Source organism: Apodemus sylvaticus, chromosome 7, assembly GCF_947179515.1.
Source record: "Apodemus sylvaticus chromosome 7, mApoSyl1.1, whole genome shotgun sequence".
In the NCBI taxonomy this organism is placed as follows: domain Eukaryota; kingdom Metazoa; phylum Chordata; class Mammalia; order Rodentia; family Muridae; genus Apodemus; species Apodemus sylvaticus.
The window spans coordinates 2,686,078-2,707,051 of NC_067478.1; the positions used below are offsets into that span (position 1 = coordinate 2,686,078).

Sequence of the window (20,974 nt, forward strand, 5' to 3'; positions counted from 1 at the left end):
CCTCCCATTGTTCTCATGGCTGTGGCCGTCTGTCTGTCCAGACATCTCTCATCAATGTCTGCTCATACCGCCTCTCCCAGGAGCAGGCCACACAGATCTCTCTAGAGCCTGCCCTGTCCAGTTTGGGGGAATCAGCCCTTCCCTTCCTTTCTCTGCCCTCCTTCCGGGTTGTGGCTGGCCTGGTTCCCAACTCACCAAACGCTCTTAGAACGAGCCTGGGAGTCTCTAAGCATGTCTTAACCCAGGCAGGTGTGAGCAGGGCATTCACTCTGCACAGACAAAAGAATGCAAAGCCAGGGCCTGGGAAATGTCCCCACCCCATGGGGAACACGGAAGGAACTAAGGTAAAAATACCAGAAGGTCTAAGACCCAATCGTGCTGACCTTCCCTTCCAGTCATGGGGTGCCTGGGCCAGCTCCTTCATACAAGTCCTCTTCTGTGGATGGCGGTGGGACTGGGTGGGAGAGCCAGGGAGGAGGGCTTGCTCCCTCGGGGCACCGCTGTGTGACCGAGCAGGAGCAAGGCTTCCCTGGCTGGGCTCCTCCTTTCTGTGGAGGGCTACTCTTTTGATTCCTTCACCCTGAGCACAGTTTGGATCTCTGTGTCAGTTAAGAAGCAGTGGCAGAAAGCGATTTCCTGGCTTCTGCCTCTGGCATCCTGGGCCTTGAGGTACAGGAGACCTTCAGAGGCCTACTTTGAACAAGTGCAGTTTTCAGAGTCTACACTGGTGCCAGGATCTTGGGACGGGGAGCCGTGTACACTGCAGGGGACAGAGCTGGCTATGGCCCCAGGGCCTTCAGGAGCCCTCACTGCTCTCCATGTCTGTGAGTGACAGATAGGCCAATCTGTCAGCTCTTCTCTGGTGCTGACTTAATCCCATCTCTCCCTCCGCTTTAAACCTTCAGGAGAATTTAACTGAGCTAAATCCTGTAGCTCATTCCTCCAACCAGCTATCAAATGAGCTTAATCAACCTCTTCCCACATGCAGGTTGTCCCCAGCTCCAGCCATAATCTAAAATGCAGAGTCCTGGCAGGACCAGGTGGTGACTCTCCTGAAAACTGCGCTTCCTATGCAAATCCAGAACATAAGCAACCATCAAAATGAAGTAAAACTATGACCTAAAAGTTGTTTTCAACAGTCCATTTTAATTTTCTAGGTAACGTACAACACAGCAGCAGAGGACCATCCTTCTTCAGACATGGGATTAAAAAGAAAAAGATCAAATGGTGCTTCAAAAGACACATCAAACACACCAATAAAAACGTCTACAGGTGAGTCTTCCCATTCTCCGGCCTTGCCTAGAACAAGCTGCAATCCTAATCGCTTTTAGATTCTTTCCTCTGACCCCTTCCCGGGTACACAGCGGCTCCTGAGAGCGAGGGGACCAGGCCCGGGACAGAAATCCCAAGCCTGGGCTCTGGGTTTTCCCACGGAGACCTGCCTTTAACCTTACCGGATCATGCATAAAGAGCATTTGGGGTGCCCAGTGTGACTCGAGGTGGTGGGGAGTCTTGGACTTCTACTCCTAACAGCCGAATGGTCCTGTCACTCATCCTCATCAGAGAAAAGGAGCCACCCTGATTTGCCGCCTTGCCTCCGCAGGGCTCTGCATACCCTCCCTCTGCACGGTGCTTCCAGAGAAGAGTTTTCCTACCCAAGCTCCGGGGAGCCCTCCCACCCATGGGGACACGGGTGGGTCTCCAGAATGGCCCTGAGCAAGCGGATCAACTGTGCTTGGACTGCACGCCTGTAGCGGTTCTCTACAAATTCTGCTCCGTGTGTGCTTGGCTCTCCTCCTCAAATCACCTGCTGGGTGAATGCACTATCAGGTTCAGCAAGAGGCAGGGACGATAGGCAAGGTGGGGCTTTCCCAAGATGCACCTGGGGGAGGGGTCTGTCCTTCAACATCCAGGATTGGCACTCTAGCTAGGAAGGATATATGTGACCTTTGACACCTATCCTTGTAGCCATGGAAGTCAGCCAGATACAGGTAAGGTGTTGTCTGCCTTCAGTGCTGCTAACAAAGGGAGGTTTGAAACTGCAGGCTGCTATCTGCTCCTTTTAGATCCTCCTGCCTCAGCTTCCTGGGAATTATGAGTCTATCCCACCAGCGCAAATGGAGTGTGTGGATCTCATAGGATAAACGTTATCATTTCCTCTGCATTACTTGGTAACTTACTTTTAAAAACCTAAAACATGAATTTTGTGATGACACCTCTACAAACAGCTCTTAAAAGAAACAGTTGGTCCGGGTTGGGCCCCTAGACCATGCCTGCCTGTAATTAACCTGGGGTATGAGCACCACCGAGACCCTGGCTTCATTCTACCTCGGATTTCATGGCAAGCCAAGTGTCAGGACCTCTTAAAATTATGAGGCAGAAAGAATAATATCCTTTCCTTGCATTTAGTGACCTGGGGTTATCCTGAGGACGACGGCATTTTCCCTTACACCGAGTTTTTCAATGTCCCAGCACAATGAGCTAGGAGATCCAGAGAGTAGATGAAACATCTGGATACGAAGTAACCACACAACTAACTCCCCAGAGGTCCCAGGAGCCCCAGGCATAAACTCTCCATCCCAGTGCAAGAGGCTTAAGGGTCACCAGTATATCTGTGGTCACACTGTGTGTACCCTGAGGTAGGATGGGGGCTAGCCAGAGAGCCTAGCATGTACCTTGTAAGAGCTGACTGACACCTCTTAGTGTGTACCTGGTTAAAGAGTGTCACTAAACACTTAAGTAACACACGTGCTGTCACTGAGGCTAGGCCACTCGTCAGAGCTGGCATGCTTCCAAGCAAGCTGACCTCCCCCTGCACTTCTGTCTGATTTCCCCACGTCCTACAGCCTCTCAGTCATTGTCTTTTCCCTAAGACTGCTCAGCTTGCTCAGGCTGGAAATCCAGAGAGGACGTGGGAGGCATCAGATCCAGGGGGTAGGACTGCCACAACAGAACCCCCGGGGCACCTGTTCTCAGGGGCCCACACCCCACTTTTTAGCAGCCTCTCCTGCTCCCACTCACAGGCCCTAGAGCTCCAGGGTGGGCAGGGGTCCCCACTTGTCACAAGTGGAGGATTTGGTCTCTGTTTTCAAAACAGAACCTGACAACAGGAAAGATTTTTCCTATCATCCACACAGACGAGCGGAAGCTACAGACACAGAGTTACTACAGGTGGTGCCAGGAACAGAGGTGAGCAGGGCCCAGAGCTCTGCCTCCGGTAAGGGTGTCAGGTTTACAGGACTAATTGAGGCGCCCTCACCAGACCCCTCCTCCTCCTCCTCCTCCTCCTCCAGGCCCGCTTGTGCTGGCGGCTGGTGCATCTCCTCTGGGGAAGCCTGAGGCTGGCTGGAGTAACTTCTGCTGCCTGAGACAGTCACACGAGCTTGAGACCTCTCACCTGAGGTCTCCGGGTGCTGAATTGGCGTGGAGGTAGCTAGGCCCGCCAGAGAGATGTGGTCACCTGTGTCATCTTCTTCAAAGTCGTTAAGGCAGTACACGTCATCCAGGTCAACGTCCAAAGTCCGGAAGCCCTTGGTGACCACACCAGGACGGGGGTCCAGGATGCCCCCAAGATGAGGCTGGGCCAATTGCTGCCAGTGGTGAAGCGTGGCTGAACCTTGTGGGAGAAGAGAGAGTGGATACGGAGAGAAGGGAGGGTTAGCATGCCAGCTAGAGCAAATGTTTCCCACCCTCGGAGAGCTCAGTGTGAACACCTGAGCTGGCACAGAACTGAGGGAGGGCCCGGGGTCACCTGAGTTTGCAAAGGATGGTGGGAGAGACCGGGGTCACCTGAGTTTGCAAAGGATGGTGGGAGAGAACGGAGTCACCTGAGTTTGCACAGGACTGTGGTAGGGACTGGGGTCACCTGAGAGGACAAAAAATTGTGGGAGGGCCCGGGGTCACCTGAGCTTACACAGGACTATGGGAGGGACTGAGGTCACTTGAGCTTACACAGGACTGTGTGAGGGACTGGGGTAGAGCTGGATTGACCAAACTGGACAACAGTGTGTCCCTGCCACACCAGGAGGCTGTGGCACTGTAAAGAACCAATACTTTCAAAAGTAAACGTATGCTGTATACTGTATGCCAGTGATGTCAGGTAACAAAGTATTTTAAACTGCCCGATGCTAACCCCAAACTTTACACATTATCACTTTGCTGACAGAAGAGGGTGAAACTGCAAGCAAGGCTCACAGGAAGCTTGTGGGACCAGCAGGAGAGCAACCGGGATCAGGAAGCCACCGGACGCTTGGGCACAAGGCTGCTGACTCCCACACTAGGCCCACCTCAAACCCTGCAAGCGGAAGCTACGGAAGGAGAGTGGAGGAGCCATGAGGTGGGGCGGGGAGGACGCAAGGTAATAAGTCACAGGAGCCTAGAGCAGAGGTGCCATCTCCAGGGTGACACCAGACCCTGGGACTCAGGTGTCGTCAGCCTGAGGGTTTGTAATAACACCGGAGTGTGTCCCTGATGGCCTCAGTGTACCAAGAAAGGTGTCACAAGGCCAGGAGTGTCTGAAAGCCTGGGTGCAGAGAGGCTAAACAGCATCTCAGGAGTGTGCTGTGGTGCTCCCTGCGTCTGCCCAGCCTCGGGACACCTGTCACACCTTGCAGGGTGCCACCATCTGGCAGAAGGCCCAGGAGGCTAGGACCCAAAGCCCTCTTCTACAGACAAAAATTAGATACTCAAATGTACATGACCGGAAATAAACAGACCTCGTGCTGCAGACAGACCCTCGGAGAGGGGACTGCCTGCACAGTGGCTCACAGCACCCAGGACTACTGCTGAGTAAAAAACCCCATGACCGGGGGAGGGGTGGGATAAGTCCAGACAGAAAGGTGGTTGGGGTGGGTAAGGGGCGGCCCCGGCCAGACACAGGGTAAGGGATGACGTGGAGGTCTTAGAAAGATTCTGAAAATTGACTACTTCAAGTCTGCTTAAAATTAAAAAGAGAAAAAAAATGAACATACCGTGAGCCCTAACACCCCCGGCCCTTCACAGTCCACACCAGGTTTAAGGACACAACAACATTACATTTTTCTTGATAGATTTGGGCCTACTGAATGGGGTAAAAAAAAATACTTTCTACGCACAAAAGGAAAAAAAAAAACCAACAAAGAGGTTTTAAAAAATGGAATCCACACCTATAAGGATTTTATAACATGTCCTCAATTCGAGAGGAAGCACAGGTATTTTTTGTGGCCACAATTGTGGGAGAAGACAAGGCTGCTAGCGCCATCCAGTGGCCGAGATCCGTGTGGAGCTGAACATCCTAGTGATGCTCTGCGCTCCACAGGCAGAAGACTCAGTCACTGAGCTTAGAGAGAAATGCAGGCACTGGGGGCACATGCAGGCACTGGGGGGGGGGGGGACGTGCAGGCATCTCTGGGATCCTGAGCTCCACGGTGCTACACAACTGCTTCACAAGGCTAGCTCATGTCGAACATGGCAGTGTGGTGTGCCTCTGTGATCTACCCATGTGGCCTTGACAGAGGGCAGGAGGAACAGGCAGGCACACAATTAGTCTGTACTCTAAACAGCTTTCTTCTGTCTTCTCAGACAGGGTTTCTCTGTGTAGTCCTAGCTGCCCTGGCACTTGCTGTGTAGCCAAGGCTGGCCTTGAACTCAGAGATCTGCCTGCCTCTACCTTCCAGCATTGGTGTAAGCCGCATTCTAACTCTGTGAGCAGCTGTGAGCAGCCCTGCACATATACATCGTAAGGATTTCTTTGACCTGGTTGCAATCCAAATGGGACTCTGGAGGAACTCAAGACATGGTAGTCATCGTGTGAGCTAGACCCCTACTCCACAGAGAGACCACAGAGGAAGACCATCAGCGGCACCATGAACTCAGAGACGGGCAAACTCTAACTCAGGGGGCGAGACTACACTACAGAATGACTGGCCGCCTGTTGACTCTCCCTGTGTAAGTTTCTGGCCAGGGATGAGATGGAAGACAGAGCTCCAGTGGGCTCGCCCTTTACCTTCTCCACTAACTGAAGAAGACAGCTTGAAGACTCCACCCCCGCCTCTGTTCACTGGCGTTTGAAATGACGGTGGCACAAGCCCCACATTGCAATAAGAACGCTCTGTGCTCTACTCGTAAGCACTGCTATACATTCCTCAAACTTCCTAGAAGGGGATGTCGCTCACTGTACTAACAGGGGAATGGACGGTTCCTAGAGCTAAGTGGCCAGGGTCAGAACATGAGTGCTTGGGACATGTGGGCTCAGGGGCAGCAGGGCCTGGCCACCAGCTATATAGGTGCCAGTGGCCCACGGCAGAACGTCCAGCTGTTTGTCCAGGACACAGCAGGAGGGCCAGACACTCATGCATTGGGGGAACTCTGTCACCCTTGACAGTCCCGATCACACTGTCCGTGTGCTTTCTCACAGAAGGTCACAAGGAGAGCCTGGCAGAAGCCATCATCAAGGCCCATCTGGACATCCTATATGTAAGGATACCTTTTTACCAGCACTCACTCAGTGTGGGCCTCGCTACACACCCGGCTCCTTGGATAATCCCCACATCACAACACCATATTACAGGCACTCACTGAGTGTGGGCCGCGCCACATGCCTGACTCCTTTAGACTCAGGGTCACCCTGTTGTCTCTCCTCCTCACAGACAAGAACACTGAGTGTGGGAAAGAGACACCAGAGGTCGTGTTAGAGCAAGCAGCCACCTCTGGCATCCATCCCCGGAAGCTCTCAGGGGAAGAGAATGCCTTCCCACGGGCGAGCCTCGGGGAGCCAGCAATAGCAAGCCCAGGTGACGGCGGTGGTGCCCAGGGGACAGGTGTTTTCAGTTCCGCAGACCTGAAAGCTGTCTCAGTCTTAGCGCTGATTTTGATTTGTCAACAGTAGACCTCAAGAATACTTTTTTCCTGACTGGGTCTGAGGCTCTGGCTATTCAAGGAGCCTTGCACTGAGCAGAAGCCCCCACCCTGACACTTCCATGCCCCAAGCCCTTACCTAGGAATCCGCCCATCTCCTGGCTGCCTGCCTGAAATCCTTCCCTTGACAGGGAGAGCAAACATGAAAGAGACCAAGAAGCACACCTCCCCAGAGCTGAGCACAAGCGCCTCACCCCGTCCTGTCTGTTGTCTGTCTGTCTCACTCCCCAACCCTGCCTTGTTCCCTTGTCCAGCAGGAAGCAGGACATGTCTACCACACTCCTCCCACCCACCTGAGAACAGGCTGGGGGCAGGCGGACCACAGAAGGACTACTGCCTGCCTAGGCCTTTCTAAGGCAGACACCTCTCTCTATCTTGAATATTCCATTCTTTACTTGCCTAACCTTGAAAGGCCTGGTGAAAAACATGAGAGGTCCATCTGTCTGTCCGTCCATCCATCTGTCACACCTAGCTCTGCTGGGCTGGCTGACACCCGAGGAGATGACAGGACGGCTGGAATGAAGGAGATCCTGACAGAGGGCACTGTTGTGATGCTCCCAGATAGCAGTCTCCAAGGACCTCACCCCAGGAGCCTTTCCCTGGACTGCTGGTGACCAAGGGCAGCCTGTCAGTGTCTCACTGGCCCGGTGACAACATGACCTCAGTGTAATGATGGCCCAGGTCTCAACTAGGCCCTACAGACCCAGGTGGCTGAACCAGGACAAACCTGATAATCTTGTTTGACAACTATTTGCCTAGGTAACAAATAAGGAAGACTAACTCAAGAGGAAGGCTAACTCAGCGCAGTAACAGTGCTCAGAAGCTGTGGTTAGGAAGAAAACTATGTTCACACCCCCTCTTAGAGTAAACCTGGTAACACAGATATTGACTGTGGAGGGGAAGGAAGAAAGAAAATATTTGAACAGCTCAGGAAGAAGTCTGAGAAACACAAAATGAAGCCAAAAGGATCCTTATCACAGGGTGTGTTACAGGCCAGAGTGATAAGGATTTTTTAATGGTTAAATCAACTTCTTGGAGAAGAGGGTGCCACATCTTACAAATGAGTGGGACCTCCTCTGACTCTTATCATGAAAAAAACTGCCACCAGGGGGTGCAAAGCCAGAGAAATAGAGATGAGCTGGTCAAAACAAAATTTTCAAAATCTCATCCTGCAATGCACTTGAAAAATGAGCCCAAAACGTAACACAGGTGACCCAACGAAACACGATGAAGAATGGGAATCTAAGAGACGGTGAGTGTCTGATGGCCTTTTGAGAGACAAAAGAAGAAAAGAAAAGAAAGGCGGAAATAAAATTGCAGAAATGGAAGGTTTTATTGAAGAAAAACCAGACATAAATTGCAGGTCAGAAAACAATCCCCCAGATTACAACGGAATAAACAATTAAAAAGGAGGGAGCCTCCCTGCCCAGAGAACCAGGAAGGAGCTAAAAGGCACACGCCGTAATCATTAAAATGAAAACAGAAAAATGAAAATAGTCCCTCCTCTTCCTTTGGAAACACGGGGACCATGGCATCAGTGGCACACATGTGACCTCAGCTTTGCGGGCTTCCTGCTCAGTAAGGCTGACAAGGTCCCCTCTTGGGATGAAAACAATTATTCGCTCTCTAAGCACCGAGCACAAGTTTGTAGCTGTGTGACAGAAACCAACCATGGCTCTGAAACGTCACGGTGAGTGTGGAGAGGAGTGTAATTAGATTAAAACAGCCAAGACACTCCCGAGAAGAGATCAGGACAAACGCTCAGGAAAGTGCAGACCTGCAGGTGTCTGACTTCACCTCAAAAATACACCACGTGGTTCTAAAGCAGGCCTTCCAGCTCACACGGGCTTCAAACTAAAGTGTGTATGGAGGTGGGGGGGGGGGACAAAAACAGTACACACTGGGTGGCTCCACAAGGCAGAGGACAGAGGAAACAGCGAGGTCTTCTAGGAGCTAGAAGTACTATAGGGGAGGGGGGTTTAGTGGAGTCTGAAAGGGCTGGCCCCCATCCCTCCATCCTGCCTCCACACTTCGGACTATGGGAGTGGCCTGGTTCACAGCTAAGCAGGCCTCCAGAAAGCCACGCCCCCTCTGAAGAACAGGTCGGACCATGTGATCACAGACACACACATACACACACACACACACACACAGGACACTTCCACATGCCTGGGGGCAGGGAGTCACAATGTGCACTTTGCACTGTCTGACAGTAAAATCTCTGAGAAGACAACACCCCCCCCACACCTCAGATCCCTCCCTGGGCGGTCCAGAAGAAGCCCTATTGTCACGCAGCTACCATGGAGGGTCTGAAACTGTGCGGCTGCCACTAGGCTTGGGTCCTAAGGCGCTAAGGACAAAAGTAAGAGGCCTGCTGGAGTTTCCCCCCCTAGGAGTGTACTGCTCAAGCCACAACAAGAGACTGCAGAAACAGAGGCTGCCTCAGAGGAACTCAAACCAACAGCGTGGGTAGCTATCTCGAAAGAAGAATGAATAGGTGTGGCAGTGGTGGCCGGCTTTCCTGTGGTGGATCAGGGCCCAGAGGGAGTCGCAGAGGAGGACAGAGAGGGGCCGAGGCCCCTGGTGGTCACCTTCGAGCGGCTTCACGATCTGCAGCTTCTCGGGCAGGTAGGAGCGGCTGCTGAAGGACATGCCGGAGAAGCCAGTGAACTCGGAGAAGCGTGAGTGTGTGCCCAGCGACATGATGCTCTCAGTGGGCGTGAGCGAGCCACTGTGCAGCTCCCCCTTCTCAGCCAGCTCGCGCAGCTTCCTCTCCTGCTCCTCCTCGAAGAACCTCCGCTCAGACAGGTAGTTCTCCCGGCGCAGGGAGAGCCGCCTCAGTGCGGTCTCCAGGTCGTGGGAGCCTGGCGTGCCCGGCGTGCCTGGCTTCTTGCTGTGTGCCTCATTCCTGCAGAAGACAGTGGTGGGGGTGGGGTAAGGATCTACAGCCAGCAAAGGGCAGTGGGAACCTCCCAGGGCAAAAGAGACAGGAGCTGGTCTGAGGAGACCAGGCCACTGAAGGAGTTCCCTTTGTGGGTCTCAACTGACTGTTCTTAGACGCAGGTGGTCTACCAGGGTAGACTGAAAATTTGCAAAACTGTATCTTCACAGGCATCTCCCTCCAGGTTACTCCTGAAGAAACCTTTTGCAGGTGGCTGTACTTAGGTCCCTAAGGTGAACTGACTCAAACCTCTTGTCTCTTAAATGAAAGGGCCTGTGCTCTGAGTTCTGAGTGAAACCTGATCTTGGAGAAGCCTTCTGATGGCTTAACTGGTCTGAAGTATCTGCTTCAGTGAGTAGAGAGGAACTGACCATAACCAGGGAGAACCCGCAACTGACCACCCCCATCTTCTGAAGCAGCTCAGAGAGCCTGGGATCTATGCTTGCCGGCACCCAGGCTCCAGAGGAGTCACGGTGACGATTTGTGGGAAGTGTGTTAGTTCCCACTCCATGACATCATGGTAAAGCACACGGTGGGCATCAGCTTCAGATACTACTTCAGAAGAGAGCAGTGTCGGGGATAAGGTGGGTAACTGAGATGTGGCCACTCTCGTCCACCTCTCCTGATGGTGACCGAGCATGTCCAAGGTGCACCTCCTCTCCCCTCCCTCCAACGGAAAGAGAGGAGCCCAGTGCTCACCCCAGGTCGGCCGCCTCGGTTTCCAGGAGGATGCTGTTGGTTTTGTTGTCAAGGACCACGTTGCTGACGTCGCTGCCGTAGAAGCTGGAGCGGGGGGTGCTGACACAGCTGGACAGGAGGGAGTTCATGGCGGAGCACTGGTTGGAACCCGGGATGCTCATGGGGGAAGGGGTGAGTGATCTCTGCTTGACCACTTGATTGACATTTCTCACCGTCTCAAAGACTCGCTTCTGGTGCCTGGGGAGGACATGGTAGCCATGAACCGGCATCAGGAGGAGCCTGGAGCCAGCCCCTCCACAGATGCCTACTGTGGGTGGCCTGCTGTCTGGGGGCTCGCATGCCTCTTAAGGGAGCCTCCATCACAGCATGCTAATGCTGACAGAGTCTAAGGCTCAGTGGCACGGCTCAGCACTAGATTCAGCTAGCCCAAATAACACTGTGTATCACAGCCTGAAGCCCTGGCTACACATGCTAGCGCTCTGGTGCTGCTCTGTCCCCCGCAGGCTGGCTTCTTTCAGTCGTACAATGAGAGCTGAAGGGGGGCTGTGCTCGCTAGTAGACCTTTATAGAACGAGTACGCGTAACTATTCGCATAAAGTAAAAGGAGCACATCAGTCTGATGAAACCCCACTGGGCTATTTTCAGGAACTGCCATTTCTTAGCACAAAACCCATGGTTTGATTTCTCCTTTTAAGGAGAAGAGGGTAGGCATACTTCTGGACTGGCTGCTTCCTCTGGGGATGCAGGGCTGTACATACACTAAAGTCACCAGGATACTCGTCATTCCGGAGGAAACATGGTCCCCGGATCTCTCTCAGTGTTCTATGAAGGTTATGATGGTTTGTATATGCTTGGCCCAGGGAGTGGCACTTATTGGAGTAGGTGTGTCATTGTGGGCATGGGCTTTAAGACCCTCATCCTAGCTGCCTGGAAGCCAGTATTCTGCTAGCAGGCTTCAGATGAAGATGTAGAACTCTCAGCTCCTCCTGCGCTGTGCCTGCCTGGATGTTTCTGCCTTGATGATAATGGACTGAACCTCTGAGCCTGTAAGCCAGCCCCAATCAAATGTTCTTTATACTTGCATTGGTCATGGGGTCTGCTCACAGCAGTAGGGGAGCTGTAGGGGCCGAGACCCCAGGAGTACCCAGTGGATCAGAAGCCTGCCTCACAGCACTGAAGAGCCTGTGGTTTTCTTTTCTTGGCAAACATGAAAACTTTTTAGGGTAATGATTTCCATTAAGGGAAAAGGTGGAGGGAGGGAGGGAGGGAGGGAGGGAGGGAGGGAGGGAGGGAGGGAGGGAGACGGAAACCCAGCACCCTCCCACTCCCTGCAAGGTCACCAAGTAACCTCCTTTGTTGGTTTAGGTAGTTTTTTGAGCTGGGACTCACAAATGCCTATAAAGATGGCCTTGAACATCTGAGCCTCCTTCCTTCTCTTTACCACAAGGGACAGAAGTCAGGCCCCCTGCGTGCTAGCGAACTGCTCCACCCACTGAGCTCCAGCCTTAGAGGGTTGTCCTTGTACCGTTTACTTCCCGTAACCTGACAGGGAAGGACCATGGCTGGCTGGTGGTGTCTAAGGCCCACACATGCTACGTTATGAGCACCGGTTCTGAGTCAGTTTGAGGGGACGTGAAATATAAAGGCCATGCGGTCATACGTGATGTCTGGAGACTCTGGCTCTTCCAGCTGCAGCTCCTTGCGCATAGTTCCCTCGATCTCTGCAGCCAAGGAGTCCTGGGAAAGACAGAAGACGTGTGTGGGCTGAGCAGGGACTCAAGGCTTCCATTCCTAGATGAGGTCTGAGGCCAGGAGGAGACACCCGACCCAGCAGCCTCCAGGCTGCAGGCTACGACACAAGGCTAAACGCAACCCCTACAGAGAGAATCTGCCAAGCCATGGGCAGGGCAGGTTCCGAGCACACGGCACCCTTAGGTTTGAGTGAACAGTCCCTAACTCTCACGTAGCTGAGTGTCTGACAGCCAGACATCCTTGGGCCAAACGATAGAGCTGAAACTGTGGTTGTGACATGGGGTGGAGAACTCAGGGGGCCCGGGAAAGTGTGCTCAGAACAGCGGGAACAAGTCCAAACATCTCTAAGCTCCCAAAAGGCCCCTCACGGCCCCCAGGCCCCACTGAGCTACTGTCCCGCCAGGCCACCAGGTCCGTGGTCCGTGGTCCGTGGTCCCAGCGATGCAGGATTATGACATACGGAAGCCAAGCTTCCACCGCTGACTCCTAGGTAGACGACACTGCTGAGGGCTCTCCGGTCCTGCTGGGAGGTCCCTGCTGCACGGCCTGTGTCAGACAGGTGGCCACCTCTCTGCAAGCTCCTCACTCCCCCAGCTAGCCATGGCCGCTGCCTTTGACACGTTCTCAGGAGACAGGACTGCTGCTTCTGGGAAGACCCTGTCTTCCCTCTTTACAGACATTGCCTGCCCACACCCACTCCAGACCCCACCATACCCCATCTTCCACACAGTGCACCAGTCAACCCCTTGACTCCTACTAGTTTTCTTGACTACACTGCCGCCCTTTTCTGAGGGGATGAGGGAGAATGAGCTTTAGGGTCAGGGGAAGGCTGGTCCTGGAGAGCTGCTAACTCCCCAGGTGTACTGAGGTTAGCCCGACACACGCCCCACCCATCCCCACAATGTGAAGACAGGAGACATATTCCCCCACAGTGTTCAGGGGTCACCGGAGTCTGTCCACAGACTGCAGGTTGAAAATCTCACCACAAGGCAAAAGGATTAAAAGCGCTGCCGAGGAAAAGCTGCCCCTGGCAGTTGAGTGGCAGAGGCCGGAGCAGGTGTGGGTGCTCTGCTCCAGCAGTGCGGGCACGCTGCAGCCCTCAGAACAACCTCCCTAAAACCCGCCTGCCGAGAGCCTCGAACCGGGCAAACGAAAGCTGAGAATTCCCCCAGAAGAAACGGACCGGAGCATGTGCTAGCCAGATGGTTTGATTTATTTTCCTTCCTTTTAAAATTATATTTCTAATTTAGTTTGTGTGTGTGCATTCATGTGTATACACATACATACACACAGGGACACAATGCCGGTGTTTGTGTGCTACGGTGGACCTGTTGAGGTCAGAGGACAACTGGGGGGAGTTAGTTCTTTCCTATCTTGTTGAGATGGGGTCTTTCTGGTTTCTGTCAGTCCTCCTGGTATTCTGGGCCTATAAACTTCTGGCCAGTTCCCCTATCTCCACTTCCCATGTCACACTATGAAAGCTGAGATTGCAGATGTGTGCCACCAGATCCAGATTTTCTTGTGGCTTCTGGAGATCAAACTCAGTCTTTCAGGCTTGCACATCTAGTGTTGTTACTGAGCCATCTCCGAAGGTTTTGCGACAGTCTTAAGGCCTAGCCATTCTCCTCTAAGTTACCCAGTAAACACACAGGCTCACCAAGTTGGACTTGGGTAGAATTGTTTCTCTGGGTTATCTGTTTGGGGTGAATAGAAACTTCCCTCTCTGTCTGGGGTGAATAGAAACTACCTTCTATGTCTGGGGTGAATAGAAACAGACTTTCCAGGGAAAGCATCTCTGCAAGAGACTCCTCCCTCAATCCCTTCTTAGCTGGTGATATGGCTCAGAGTGAAGGTCAGACCCCTGGGACCCAGAGAACTGACTCCACAAAGTTGTCCTCTGACCTCCACGTGTTAACCCGCTCCAATCACGCACACAAACACACTAATAGTAAATAAACGTTTTTAAAATAAAAAAAAAATCGACTCTTCTCTTGCCTTGGAGAGAATCTGTTATTCTGCCAGACAACTGGACCAAAGCCTGGACCCACAGGACTCTGGGCCCTGATCCCGGGCTGCCTGTCATCCCTGTGCAGTTGCTGCTTGGTGGCTACAGCTCTACACTGCCTTGTGCTGACACCAACAGTGCCGTAGGACACAGCTAATGCATGGCTTCCCCAGCTCAGGGAAGCTATGGTCTGCTAGGACACACAATGAGCGCGCTCACTTCCTTCTAAGTGGATATCACAGGGAAATGACTGGAGACTAAACCAGAAGCCCCCTGTCCTTCATCAAAGCCCTTCAGAGCCCTGATGTCAAATGAGCCAAGCCAGGACTAATGAAATAAGATCATTGGGGAATACTATTTTTAAAAAAGTTGATTCAAATCCCTGACACCAACGGAAGGGTTAATAAACAGACAAAGAACCCGGAGAAACTCAAGCTCCTGGAGACGTGGATAGTAACAGCCCACATGTAACATCTCACTGAACCAGGCTCCTTGTAAAATCTCATAACAGTAGCAGGGAGAACAGCCGAGAAAGGGCCAGTCCTGCTTAGGGAATCAGGAAGCCACCAGCTGGCAGGTCTGGGTGCAAGCTTTAAAGGAACAAGCAGCTCACGGGAAAGATGTAGGGCCAGGGGTCAGAGGGGACACGAAGCTCTGGGTGCTAAAGTCTGACGAAGGTCTGGGGGAGGGGCACAGGAGACCCACTCACCATGGGGAACAGGCCCAGAGAGTGGTATCGCCGGGACGTGGGCATCGTCTTGTTGCGCAGGTTCTTCAGTTCCTCCTGAGCCTCGTGAAGCATCTCCATGCACTCCGCATACTTATCCTCCAGCTCGCGCAGCTGTGGGGCAGGCACAGAGGGTCTCAGATGACGCCAGTGAGCACCCCGGTGCTGACACATCCACCGGCTCGGCCGCCTCAGAGGCAGAACCTGAGGCCCTGTGGGCCCATGGCAAAGTAGGTTGGATGCATGAGGCTGGCTTTTCCCTTCACTTGAGGAGGGTTTGCAGACTCGGAAAGCTGCTAACTCGGTCAGGCTGGCAAGGCAAGCAAAGCACCCAGACGAAACACTAAAGGGGTTAAAAGGTGACGCCGCGCCCTCTGCTCCAGCTGCATCTTTCATTTTTGTTTGAGACAGGGTCTTTCGCTGTAGCCTAGGCTGGCCTTAAACTCACAGCCATCCTCCTGCCCCAGTCACTTGTGGACTGGGATTGTAGATATGTACCAAAATGCCCAGCTTCAAGTGTCTTTACAAGCCTGTGGTATATCGTGTTCACCTAGCTGGTGTCTATCAGGAACTAGAATATGCCAAGCCCTGAGCTGGTACTGAATCCAGCCTCCTTTCACTTGCAAAAACACCCGAGGCCATAGGCACAGAACCCAGGCAAAGCGATATGATGCTAATTCAAGAGTAAAATGTTTATTATGAGGGGAATGACCTGGGGCTGTGGGGGAGCCCCTTCCCTGGATCCCGAGGCCCTAGACAGTTCAGGCAGGGACACCCACCTCGGCTGTGAGTTGACGCTGGGCATCCTTGGCAGCGCCCAGGTGCTGGACAAGCTCTTCGTTTTCCACTGCGCACTAAACATGGTAAAGACAAGTTGTCTCTGTTAAGACACTCAGAAGCCCAACTTTCTCCTCTTGATACCTGTCTGTGAGGAACTCAGCATCTGTGTACAGAGGAACGTGCACTCGATGCTGCAGCAGAACAAAAAATGTTCTCGTGTGTGTGTGTGTGTGTGTGTGTGTGTGTGTACATGTGTGAGCAAAATGTGTCTATGAATGTGTATGTATATGTGTATGCATGTGTGTGAATGTGTGTATGTTATGTATATATGAATGTGTATTAACATGTATGTGAGAGAATGTGTATCTGTATGAGTGTGTACATGTATGTGAGGGTATGTGTGAATGTGAGTATGTGTGAATATGTGTGTGTGACTATGTGTGTATGTATGTATATGTGTGACTATGTGAATGTGTGTAGTATGTGTATGTGAGTGTATATATGAGTATGTGTGTATCTGAGTGTGTGAGAGCATGTGTGTGAGAGAATGTGTGAGTGTATATGAGTATGTGTTGGGTATATGAGTGTGTATGTACATGAGTATGTGTGAATATGTGTGAGTGTGTGTATGTTATGTGAGGATGTGAGTGTGCATGTATGAGTATGTAAGTATATGAATGTGTGAGTGTAAGTATGTGTGAGTATGTATGAGTGTGTGTAAGCATGTGTATGAGAGAATGTGTATGTGTGTATGCATGTGTGTGTGTGTATGTGAGTATATATGTGTGTGCCCCTACAGTGCCTGTGGAGGTCAGAGGTTACTTTATGAGAATCAGATAAACTCAGGGCTTGGCAGCAGGTACTCTACCCACTGAGCCATCTCACTGGCCCCTGTCATGTAATTTTGAAGGTAAAGTCTTCCCTGGGCACTTAATTATTCTCCATAGCTGAACCCCCACTCCCAGAGTGTAAGTGCTTTCTGGGAGTCTGTCCTTCCTCCCCTCCTCTTTCTGTCTGTCCTTCCTTCTTTCTTTCCCAGTGGTGTCTCCTCTCTTCCTTCCACTGTGACACACCACTCTCCCATGGGCCGTGCCTGAACGGTAGAGTAAGAACAAAGAGCAGACTCCATGATTTGTCAGATAAATCCCAAGATATCTACAGCCCTGCTCTAGGAACTCCACTAACTTATAGATTAGCCTCGGGAGCGACAAGATTGTAAATCAAGCCTCTGTTGGCCGGGGCGGCAGGGCTGGCTCCTGAGCTCACTAAGCCTCCCCCAGAAGAAAGCACGCATGGCCCAGGTAGGGACTCGCCCTCCCACTAGCCACCTGTCCCTTCCCCGTGTGGCCACTGCCACGGAGGGCACAGAAGCCTTACAGATTTTGCCTTCTTCTGTAAGTCCACAATTTGTGACAGCAGGTGCGTGATCTCCTCCTGCTGGCGGGCGGCATCTTCCGTCTTCTTGGCCAGCTCCTCGGAGATGCTCGCAATTTGAACGTTGGCATCCCCTGTGACGAAGCAATGACAAGCAGGTAACTGGAAATCTACACACAGACAGAAGAGGGAAACATCGTCTTTACGGGGAGGAGCGGGGATGGGGCACGGAAGAAGTCGAGGTGGACATCTTTCCGAGCAGTGATGTGGTTCCTGCAGGGCCGGAAAGAGAAGAAACCCAGCCTTCTCATGGGCTGCCTCTCCTGTGACTCTACTGACCAAGGCTTGTCCCCAGGGCAGGACGGCAGGCTCCATGAAGGGAGCTGGAAGGGATACCCCAAATATGACTGCACTTGGCTAAACCCCAGTGTTCCACCATCACAACAGGAACTCTGCACACAACATACTTGGCGCGTGGCTTCCCAGAGCATTTGGAGCTGCAGCGCATTTTACTAGGTGTGAACGTGAGCCCTGCCCCACTTTACCTAACGCCCTTTCTCTTATCTTACCTGGAAACTTGTAACAGGGGGCATGGGGAAGGTCATTGATTTGGATTGCAAAGCTGAGAGTCTGGCCTTCGTTTTAGTAAATCAGATCACAGATCCGGGCCGACCTTGAGCATCAAATGATTACAATATTCCAATACTGAGTCCACATTAAAATAAAACATCCACCTCACCAGGAGAAAGGCTCTCAATTTACAAATGGGCAAAGGTTGCCACACAGGCCTTCGGAGAATGCCACTGAGCTGCCGGCTGGGGAAGGCAGTGGGAGCATCTTAGAGGAGGAGAGTGGGCCGGAGGGGCAGACATACTCAGCTCCTTCACGCAGTCATTCACCAGCTGCTGCTCCTTCTCCTCATAGGTGATGGTCTCCGTCTTCAGCTGGCAGGCCTGTGGATGGAGACGACTCTCAGTCAGGGAACAGCATTCACACAGTCAGGACAAGCAGGTAGACCAGGGTGGAGGCATAGAGCTGGACATGAAGGCTAAGCACCACCAGGGGGCCACACAGAGATGCGAGCACAAGTTCTACCACTGAAAGGCCACGGCATGTTGGTCTGTTTGCCACTGGCCTGTGTGCATCAGGCTCTCTGGATAGAACACCTCTATGGCCTTTATGGTGCCTAAGACACTGCCCTGACCAAAGCAGGTGCTTTATGAACAGCCACACAGGAATAGAACTGTCGCCACGCCAGCCACGGGTTCTGAAGTGCCATTAACTCTGTCTGACTCAGCCTACTAAGAACAAACTCAGCATATTAAAGACAGCGTTAGACATGGTCTCAAGAGTCTGCCCAAAATAGAGGGTCTGGGGTTCATCCCTATACCTCTAGCACTTGAAAGACTAAGGCAGGAAAACTGCCATGAGTTTGGGGCCAGCCTGGGCTACACAGTAAGCTACAAGCCAGCCTGGGCTACAGAGAGCCTGACTCAAGAAGAAAAAAAAGTCTGGAAGTGATGGTGCACACCTTTAATCCCAGCACTTAGGAGGCAGAGGCAGGCAGATCTCTATGAGTTCAAGGCCAGCCTGGTCTACAAAGTAAGTTCTGGGACAGCCAGAGCTACATAGTGAGACCTGATCTCAAAACAAAACTGGTAACGAGAGGAGACACATATAGCTATTCCTATTCAGACAGCTTGCTCTGGCTGAAAAGAGAGATGGTCCAAGTAAGTGCTCAGTTAAGTAGTCAAAGACAGCTGGCTCCAAGGGTGTGGTGGGCCCTGACCACAGGCGGAGATGAAAATTCTGAGGGCATACATGGGCCATCAAGAATCCACACCAGGATCAGAGCCCTTCTGCTCTCTCCTGGGATAGAGGGGCCCCTGGGTGCCTGGGACTGGGGCAGTCCCTGGGCCAGGGGCCAGGAGACCACAGCTAGGAGGCCTGGGCTCGCCCTTCCTCAGCCCCAGGTCTGCAAGACCAAGCCTGGGTGACCTTGGCAGTCATCCTAAACACAGGCTAGTGTGGGGTCTGCAGAGATAGGTCGTGTCAAAGAGTCCCCTGTGCCTTGAAAGGTCCAGACAGGATGGAGGCTCTTTCCAGAGTGTGGCAAACTCAGAGTGACAGAGGGTTTGCCTTCCTGGAGGGTCTCTGGGAGTCTAGAGCCAGCTAAGATAGGCTTCACAGCCCAAACCTGACAAAGGCCACCGTCCCTTTGCCTACAGACACACTCAATGCTCATAAAGACAGAAACCACTAAATCTACTCGAATCCGAGATTTTAGAGAGTGGCGGTGGGTGAGGGGGGAAGCTTGGGTTTAGAGCTGAGGCTGTGGATCGACCTTTGTCATTTATAAACTCTGACATCTTCAAACACCCAACAGCCTGGCGCCAGAGTGTCGCTGCAAAAGAGACTCAAAGTAGGCAACTGTAGGCCCCACTGTGAAGACTAACAACAGTGATGCTAGTAACAGTATTGTAACAATTGTAACCATGTCGGAAAGGTGCCTGGCGCAGGCCTTCCAGGTTCCCAGGCTGTCCCCGCCCAGCCTTTCTGAGTGCCCCCTGTCAGACTGTCCCTGAGACCTTCTCAGGTTATATGGTCTTCTTGGAGAGACTCTGCTCAGTACTCACTCCAGCCACCGGGCCATTGCTCACGTGCGTCTATCTGCCTCAGCCTCCACCCACTGCGACAGCCACCCCGGAAGCACACATGGCAGAGCCTGCAGCCAAGCACCCTGCCGGACGGAGAGTGCAAGCTCAGCAGGACTTCTTCAGCTGGGCGCTAAGCAGATGGTGGTGCTGTCACTGAAGCTGTCGCTGCCAGACAGACACCCTCACCCAAGGGGCAAGAGCAGGTGCACACGTCACCTCAGATCGAAGTACAACGTTCTCCTCTTCGAGGTCCTTCAGTTTCTTCTGGAGAGAGTCCAGGTGGAAGTAATTCTGGACGGAGGAGGATGACTCGTTCCTCTTCAGCCTAGGAGAAAAGTATGCTCAAGATCAGAGAGGCCGCTGCCTCCCCCCTCTCCCCCTGTGTAGAGGCCAGGCCGGGCCGGGCGGCCCCAAAAGTATAGTGGCCACCTCAGCTCAGAACGGGGGTTCAGGGGTCAGGTTCATTTAACCAATGCCATTCCAGGATGTCCAAGAGTTCATTTAACCTGAGATGCCCACCTAGTCACAAGAAAGGTTTTGTAGGCTGGTGAGGTGGCTCAGGAGGAAAAGCTCTTGCTGCCACACCTGACAACCGGCATCCAGGGTCAGGACCAACAAGGCAGAAGGAGAAAACTTACTCCTGAAAGCCATCCTCTGCCGTCCACGTGCAAGCCATGTCACGGCCTGTGCCCCTCCCACAATGTATACAAATGAACAAATTAAAAATTAAGTGTTCTATGCATGCTACACGTGTGAACTTGGTGCTCATGAACCTGTGGCCTGTGACACATTCTTTTTTTTTTTTCTTTTCTTTTTCGAGACAGGGTTTCTCTCTATAGCCTTGGCTGTCCTGGAACTCACTCTATAGACCAGGCTGGCCTCGAACTCAGAAATCCGCCTGCCTCTGCCTCCCAAGCGCTGGGATTACAGGCGTGCGCCACCACCGCCCAGCTGAGCTACACACTCTTAAGAGCTCCATCCTGCAGTGAGGAAATCAACATGGGGTGAGGTCACAACAGAGCTGCGTCCCACAGTAGGCCACTGAGCTCACAGTAGGTCTCCTGACTTTCACAGAAGCATCCAGACTTCCGTCCCAAGGACCTGAGGCTCCAGGATCTATGTTTTCGTCCACCATTGAGCGCGCC

General features: G+C 52.6%; 1 protein-coding gene across 4 annotated transcripts in view; it reads right to left on the reverse strand.

The window, feature by feature from the left end:
* Nucleotides 1-20,974, reverse strand: part of Trak1 (trafficking kinesin protein 1) — a 99,105-nt gene that overhangs the window by 10,347 nt on the left and 67,784 nt on the right. For 2 of the 4 annotated variants that reach the window (XM_052186949.1, XM_052186946.1), the window contains exons 6-14: nt 20,046-20,154; nt 18,047-18,125; nt 17,176-17,306; nt 15,798-15,872; nt 15,001-15,132; nt 12,195-12,271; nt 10,535-10,771; nt 9,486-9,802; nt 3,260-3,616 (exon numbers count right to left, since the gene is read on the reverse strand). In XM_052186949.1, the coding sequence (XP_052042909.1) occupies nt 3,260-3,616; nt 9,486-9,802; nt 10,535-10,771; nt 12,195-12,271; nt 15,001-15,132; nt 15,798-15,872; nt 17,176-17,306; nt 18,047-18,125; nt 20,046-20,154 (1,514 nt within the window). The remainder of the gene's footprint in view (nt 1-3,259; nt 3,617-9,485; nt 9,803-10,534; nt 10,772-12,194; nt 12,272-15,000; nt 15,133-15,797; nt 15,873-17,175; nt 17,307-18,046; nt 18,126-20,045; nt 20,155-20,974) is intronic. The other 2 variants (XM_052186948.1, XM_052186947.1) reach the window with 2 other exon arrangements.